This window comes from Gastrolobium bilobum, unplaced genomic scaffold (assembly GCF_033153095.1).
Source record: "Gastrolobium bilobum isolate Gb01-03AN ecotype WA unplaced genomic scaffold, APGP_CSIRO_Gbil_v1 utg5446, whole genome shotgun sequence".
Taxonomy (NCBI): domain Eukaryota; kingdom Viridiplantae; phylum Streptophyta; class Magnoliopsida; order Fabales; family Fabaceae; genus Gastrolobium; species Gastrolobium bilobum.
This window is the reverse complement of record NW_026896865.1, coordinates 129,280-136,980: the sequence shown is the minus strand read 5'-3', so window position 1 is coordinate 136,980 and position 7,701 is coordinate 129,280. Positions and strand designations below refer to the sequence as shown.

Genomic DNA, 7,701 nt, shown 5'->3' with positions numbered 1-7,701 from the left:
TTTCAATATAGATAAATTTAAAAAATATAAGTTCAATGCCATTAAAAATATGCTTATCAGGATTCTGAGTTACAATTTAAATTGACATAGTAATAATGCGCATTTTTATTTATTTGTGTTTCATAAACTTGTAAAAGTATAATTTAGTAATTTTTGTGTGATTGAGTAATTTTTGAACTTATTTTAGATATGAAGAATATAATTAATTTATATGTTTATATTTATATATATGAATTGACCGATCCAACCAATGATCCATTAATCCAACCTCGATTGGGTCGATGTCCGAGACACTGAATACAAAAAATTGAAAAAAAAAAGTCGAAGAAAAAAGAAAAGAAAAGGCGAAAGCCAGAACAGAACAAGAGCATCTCTAAAAATCTCTATAAATAAGGGCATAGAGACTCCATTGTCGAGCAAAGCAAGGTTTGAGAGAGAGAGAGAGAGAGAGAGAAGGTGGAAAGGGCGATAGAGTGAGTGTGTATCCATCTTCGTGTGTGGTTCGCACGTGCACCGTACAATCCAGAAAACCATTCTCTCACTATCAGGCAAGCCACTTTGTCTCTCATAACATTCTCTGTTCCGATCATCACCCTTTCTTCGCTTTATCCATTCCATTTCTTCAACTCTTTATTTTTTTAAACTACACTCTTTGCAATTTATGCTTCTACTTTTTCTTATATATATATATATATATGTGTGTGTGTGTCTATATTTATATGCTAAACCCTAGCGCTTTATGTGGTTCTGCCAGCAAAAAACATTAGAAATTTGTGGTATTTGACGGCTCACGATAGCAATAACATGTTGGAGCTTATTATAGTTTTATATCATATACTGTTAAGCTTTAAGGGTTTTTTGTATACATTTTCTATTATTTTTCTATGTTTTCTGGCCTACCAAACAGACAGTTGGAACTCTCTGACAGGACTAGTTAATCACTTATAGTATTATTTATAATATAAATATTATTATTTGATTTCGTGTATAAAAAAAAAAAAAACCTGGAAACGGAAGGAAAGGCAAAATTTGAAGTAATGTTTTTGTTTCTGTTGTGGTAACATGGGCCCCCGTAAAATCAGAGCTTGTGCAGCTTAACTTGGACATAAGATAAATTCGTTTTGGCACATTAGTTTGGCCTATGATTTGATTGATACATCTATTGAATGAATGATTAATACTGCAAGTGTCATAATTTATTATTGTTTTTGGAAACTGATATCAAGCTGCAGACAGTTATAATTTCATTCTGCTTTGATATTATTAATTTATAATTCAAGTTATGGCCAATTGTCCATTGTAGAGTTGTGTAGCACTTTTCTTTTTTTGTGGCTTGTTTTCTTAATCATTTTGTTCATTATTTTAGGAAGCATATGTTCCGTACTTTACTTTGTTAGTGAACAAAAGGCAAAACTTAATTTATAAAACCAAATATAATAAGAAAGGTAATACTTTCCAACTCTGCTATACGGGGTTTGTGCTTATAAATGGAGATACTTTTGCTTGGAATTTAAATGCGAAAAGTTTTGCTAGTGCCATTGTGTTTCCCCTTCACTCTCTGCTATTTGATTTTGTAAGTGCTGGATTTGTGTTAGGTGAACTTAAGAAAAGAGGTTAAGTTTTTGGTCTTGGAGTTCTGGTTATCATTATTTGATTTTTTTTGTGACAACTCTTATGCTTATTTTACAGAGACTGGAGCCAGAGAAGAAAAAGGTAATTTATGGAGGACGGCGCAGGAAGAGGTTTGGAATGCCAGAAGACTATGGATGGGAAGGCGAGTAGCAGGAATGGTTTAGAGAAGGAGATTCCTTCCTGTTGTTTGAAGGCTAAGGCTTCAGCCCCTGAGTTGGACGCAAAGTGCCATTCCACTGTTGTTTCTGGGTGGTTCTCAACATCTCAAACTTGCTCTGGTCATTATCTGCTATTTTATTTATGTTTTCCTGCAATATGCCTCCCCTACACCCTTCCACTACTAGAATCTGTTGTATTATTGGGTTGGCACTACATAGACCCTATTGCTGGACTCAAAAAATTATTACTTTCTTCCACTTTATCTTCTTTTTTACAGGGAAATCTGGGAAAGATGTTTATTTCAACAATCCAATGTGGCCAGGTGGGTGTTTCTCATATATCTACACACTGCTTGTATTATTGCCTTATGACCATTGGAGTGAGATTTCTTCATCCTTTATCACTTTTGATCCCCAAAGAGTGATCATATTCATCTTTTGATGACTTTCATGATTATTGTAAACTTCAGATACCGATTAGCCTTCATAATGAAGGCTGAATGGGAAAAGAAAATCCGTGTATGACATTGAAAATTACTTTTTGGCTGAGGAGGATGACCTAAATGTTTGGTGTTACTGTATGGAACCCGCTTTCTTTGTTTCTGTGTTAGACCTTTTGGAGTAACATCCCTTTGTCTTTTTACTTATAAAATGCAATACTTTGTTTTGTTTTCTCCTATCTGAACTACAAATCATGCTCACCAATCTCCATATTTTACAGATATTTATAAAAACTCTCATTTTAATTGCTGAGTGTGCATCTTTTTTTATGTATGGCTACTGCTGATGGCTCGTGTCTATAATTAGGAGAAGCCCATTCAGTCAAAGTAGAAAAGATCTTATACAAGGAAAAGTCAGAGTACCAAGAGGTTTTGGTGTTTGAGGTTTGGCCTCTTCCTTTTATAATATTCTATTATAAATTCTAGTTTTAGTGATTAACACTAATATTTTTGTTTTACAGTCATCCACATATGGGAAAGTGCTTGTACTTGATGGGATTGTTCAGTTGACTGAGAAGGATGAATGTGCTTACCAGGAGATGATAGCTCATCTTCCCCTTTGTTCAATTCAGTCCCCCAAAACTGTAAATTCATTTGTTCTGATGATCATTAGATTCAGTCTCAGCTTTTATCATGTCTGTTGAACATAATATTTTAGTACCTGCAGTTTCGATTTCAAAAATACAGTTGCTTATTATCAATTGGGGAAAATGATATTGCAAAAGTTAGCTGTGTACTTCTTTTTGTATTCAGCAGTTTGACAGTTGCTTCTTCCTGTTCTATTCTTTAATATTTCTGTCAATGTTATCATCTTATTCTTGATAGACTTCTAGGTTGTGCTTCACGTTTCCAATGCTCTTATCTCCATGGGGGGGAAGTGTTTGAGACATTAAAACTTTGAATTTGATTGAATTTACTCCACATTTTTGTTTTTTGTTTCTATGCTCTCATCTGCATTGGGGAAAATGTTTGAGACATATTAAAAATTCCAATTTGATTGAATTTACTCCACTTTTTTTATGTTTTTTTTTCTTCCTTTCTGTTTTCATAATCTGCTATGTGATTTTTATGTTAATTAGGTTCTAGTTGTTGGTGGTGGAGATGGTGGGGTTCTAAGGGAAGTATCCCGCCACAGCTCTGTGGAGCATATTGATATTTGTGAGATAGATAAGATGGTTATTGATGTAAGTTATGGCATATTTTAATCATTAATATAACTTATTTTGTTAATAAGAAGAACTTATTGCCATTGTTATTTTTTAGGTTTCTAGGAAGTTTTTTCCAGAGTTAACTGTTGGGTTTGAAGATCATAGAGTACACCTGCATGTTGGTGATGGTATATATTTCTATTATATGTTAGTTTTGTTTAAACAAGTTTGTTGAGTAGTCAATTCAGTGGCTTTATATTTTCTGATTACAAACTTTAAGGTTATGTAATCATCTTCACTTGATATTTTTTTCACCGATTTTTGGCAGCTATTGAATTTCTTAGGCGTGCTCCTGAAGGGAGGTATGATGCCATAATTGTTGATTCCTCAGATCCTGTGGGTATGTCATTTCAATTTAAAATGATTCATCAAATATATTCAGTAAGGCATGTGTATTACTGGAATTAATGCCGAACTCAAGATTTGCTATTAAGAAATGAAAAATATTGTTTTGAGATGAAACTACAATTTTTCTTCTGTTTCCACATTCCTTAGCTAGATGAGGTCGACCTGAACTCCTGTCTCCATCTGACGCTATTCTATATTAGGGTTATTCTCTACAAGTTTGTTGTTTAGCCTTCATTTATGAGTACATTTCAGCGACAACTTCTGTTTGTAGTATTGGGTGGTATTATGATCGACTATCTACATCTACATTAAATACAACTCTGCTTTGGATTTTTATCCAAAAGTATCATTTTCCTATGGTTTTCTCAGAAATTTCGATGCTAAAATTATTTACTTTGAGTTATCCACTAAACTAAAAATGATCAGCCACATACTAACTATATAGAAAGATAAAAAACATTAAGATTCATCCTTTGTTCGATATTATTTGCAACAACTTACAGGAACTTCTGTAATTTAGGTCCTGCTCAGGAACTTGTAGAGAAGCCATTTTTTGAGACAATAGCAAAGGCATTAAGGCCTGGCGGAGTGCTTTGTAATATGGCAGAAAGTATGTGGCTTCATACACACCTTATTCAAGATATGATCTCGATTTGTCAAGAAACATTCAAAGGTTCTGTTCATTATGCATGGACAAGTGTTCCAACATATCCAAGGTAGTTACACTTTTCAATTTGCTTATAAGTTAATATTCTATTCCACTTTGAAGTTCCTTTGATGTTACTTTTTGAAATTTACTATTTTCTTAAGTCATTCTTTGCTTCCACCCCGCATAAAATTACTCTTACAGCGGGACATCAGTAGGAACCTTTATATCAAGAGGTTGTAATTTTTCTTACAGAGGGACAATTACAACCTCTTGATAAAGAGGTTCCTACTGATGTGGACCTACTATGATAGTGAAACCCATAAATTATATTATTATGTTTGGTGTGTTGTAAGGAAAAATTCTCACGAAGCAAGATTCTTTCGCTTTTTACTTTTTCAAAATGTCATGGATTTGTGTACAAAATGGAAAGTTAAGAAATTCAGTTAAGTCAATCCTAGCTTTTCTGGGTTTTGTCACATTTTCGTTAAGTGTGATTCAGGGTTTAGTGCTAGCTTTTCACTTTACCTTGAGTGGATTCAATTTGTTATAATTGTTGAACTTTGGTTTAGGAAACCGAGATTTTCACTTACCTTATAGGCTGGCATTTTGTATCGGTGTATAATCTTAGCCTTGGCAATGGCAAAATCCAAATCTAAGGAGTGAAGTCTATTACGAAGTGCGCATCTTTTTTTCTTCTTCAAGAAACATGATTTACATTTTGGTTTATCTTGATAATATGTCATTTATCCTCTCCCTTCCTTGGCATGCAGTGGTGTGATAGGCTTTCTTCTATGCTCAACGGAGGGGCCACCTGTTGATTTTGTAAACCCTATCAACCCCATTGAAAAGTTGGAAGGTGCTGATAAGCACAGAAGAGAACTTCGGTTCTATAACTCGGAGGTAAATATGGTCCATAGATACTTGTCCTTTCTACTTGTTTAACCTTCTTTATTGGTCCGAGTTATCTATTCTCTTTTGCAACAAAAGATTTGGTCTTGAATTGAATATGGGAATCATAGTGGGTAGCTATAAGCCTATAACATGTAGCTTTTTATTTGTGTTTTTCTCATTGAAGTTTTGCTCTGGTCTGTCATTACTCTTCTGTTATGGACTAAATGATGCCAATTGCTAACCGTTGATAAATATTCATGTAAAGTATAATCTATTGGTATGGATGCTTCTAAGGTCTTGTCCCTCGTTTCAGCAATACGGACTAACGTAAGATCTTATGACTCTATTTTTCTGCAGATGCACTCAGCTGCTTTTGCGTTGCCTGCATTTCTGAAGAGGGAGGTGAGCTCTCTACGTGATTACTCCCGTCCGTAACAACGCATATTTGAGTGTTGTAGCCCCTAAACGTAGTCATTCGGTGAAATATATTAGTGTGGGATGAATGGGGACCTGTATGATTATTTATGTTAAATAATTCTATATCTATATGTGGAGTCTGATTAGCTATGTTGAACTCGGTGTGATTTTGTATGGGTTTATGTCTTTTATTTATTTTGAAATGCAATGTTTTTAGCCTTTTTCTCCATATACTTTTACGCTTGTAATCATGCATTACAAATTATTGAATATTGAATTATATTTAAATAATTTGCGATGCAAATGTGGATTTTTTTGAATTTTGTTTTCTTATTGAAATCTTCTGTGTATGTTAGTTTGATGAATTGATTGGAAATTTGGAACCAATGTTTGAGTTAATCAAACCATGAATGAGTATTTGATTTGAATTAATTCCTCAACAGTTAGTTAATGAATTTACCGTGCGTATAGCTCGGGTTGCGGAGTTTATTGCCGTTGGCCTAAACTTTGTCTTGGGACTGTGGCCAAGGAACTTGGTCCCTTTTAAGGGGCGTTTGGTAGAGGAGAAATTTTTTTTTATCTGAAAATCGTGATTTTCAGGAAGATGAGTTTTCTTGGAATGTTACCGAAAAAATGTTTGGTAGATTAAAATATTCCTGAAAATATTGGATTAATTTTCTTAATGCTGTGTTTAGTTGTATTAAATTTTTCCTTGCTATAGAAATTCTAGAATACCATCCCCTGGATGGTATTTTTAAAAAAATTTACATACAAAATAAAACTCTGGGAAAATCAGATTCCCGGGGAAATTTTACAAAACTTGTATCAAACGTGGATAAATATGATTATCATTCAGTTTTTTAAGAATCTTAAAAAATGCATCGTACCAAACGAACCCTTAAAGAAATTGGAAGGAATGAAACTGGGAAGAAAAATGGTATATATTACCAGTTTCATGTTTAATTACTAAAAAAAATGATTAATAGGGGAAGCAGGAAGCTAATAAAGTGGGAAAAATTAGTAAATATCATCAGTGTGTCATGTTTAATTATTAAGAAAAATGATTAACAGAAGAAGCTAGAAGCTATTTTTGGAAACTAATTCTAATTATCTTGTTGAGCCTCCTTGGTTCTCAGATTTTTTCACAAATTTGATTTTTTAATTGGTTATAACTTAGGAAAATTGTTTTCTTACGTGGCATAGGATATAACTTATCTCCTATAGACACATATAGAGGAGAGAGAAGAGAGAATATAGGAAAGAGAAAAAATATATAAATGAGTCTCATCTCTTTATATGTGAGTGTAGAGAAATTTCACCTTATGTTACGTAAGAAAAACAATTCCCTATAACTTATATGACAAATTTTGAGTGCGGGCGAGTCCGGGAAGCTATTAAAGTTAATTAAATAGTATCCATCCGCTATTTGTACCAATGTTATTAAAATCGACCCGGTCATTGATCCGGTTGAGGTGTTAAGTCACTAGTTCAATTGAATGACCCGATAATTATATGTTATTCTATAATTTATATTAAAAAAATATAAATACATTCAAATATCTAAAAAAATGATAAAAATTTCAAATATTTTAATATATAAAATAATAAATCACACATTATTATCCAATAAATGATCAAACAAAAATAAAATGATCGTGATATGAGGTTTCAAGTTCAGTAAACGACATCTCTAACTATAAATCAAATTAAAAATTTCCTGCATAGTGCATAATTGAGATAATATTAATGTTGTAGGTACATAACCTATGTAAGTCAATAAGCAAAAAATACTCAAATATATCCATTATGATATTTTTTTTTTGGGACCGAGCCGGGACACCGGTTTTCACAAAAACCGATTGCATCGGTTCTGATGCATGGCCAGTCCGTTACTTCAC

The 7,701-nt window shown here is 33.1% G+C and overlaps 1 protein-coding gene across 2 annotated transcripts; it reads left to right on the top strand.

Moving 5' to 3' along the window:
* Window positions 1-338: 338 nt before the first annotated feature.
* On the top strand, window positions 339-6,074 carry LOC133302491 (spermine synthase-like). Of its 2 annotated transcripts, XR_009750353.1 has the most exons (12): window positions 339-548; window positions 1,690-1,910; window positions 2,069-2,113; window positions 2,598-2,674; window positions 2,752-2,874; window positions 3,370-3,474; window positions 3,554-3,626; window positions 3,767-3,838; window positions 4,367-4,562; window positions 5,065-5,171; window positions 5,266-5,395; window positions 5,744-5,754. XR_009750353.1 is itself a non-coding variant. In XM_061502268.1 (11 exons), exons 2-11 carry the CDS (start codon window positions 1,721-1,723, stop codon window positions 5,819-5,821), a joined length of 1,089 nt encoding a protein of 362 aa, XP_061358252.1. In that variant the 5' UTR covers window positions 345-548; window positions 1,690-1,720; the 3' UTR covers window positions 5,822-6,074. The 2 variants fall into 2 exon arrangements, 1 of the variants encoding a protein (XP_061358252.1); XM_061502268.1 differs by lacking the exon at window positions 5,065-5,171 and having other exon boundaries at window positions 345-548; window positions 5,744-6,074.
* The last annotated feature ends 1,627 nt before the right edge of the window (window positions 6,075-7,701 follow it).

Coding starts and splice junctions, on each gene's coding strand:
- LOC133302491 (XM_061502268.1), top strand. CDS start 1,721: ATGGAGGACGGCGCAGGAAGAGGTTTGGAATGCCAGAAGACTATGGAT. Junction 2,114..2,597: donor CAACAATCCAATGTGGCCAG/GTGGGTGTTTCT, acceptor GTCTATAATTAG/GAGAAGCCCATTCAGTCAAA. Junction 2,675..2,751: donor AAGAGGTTTTGGTGTTTGAG/GTTTGGCCTCTT, acceptor TTTGTTTTACAG/TCATCCACATATGGGAAAGT.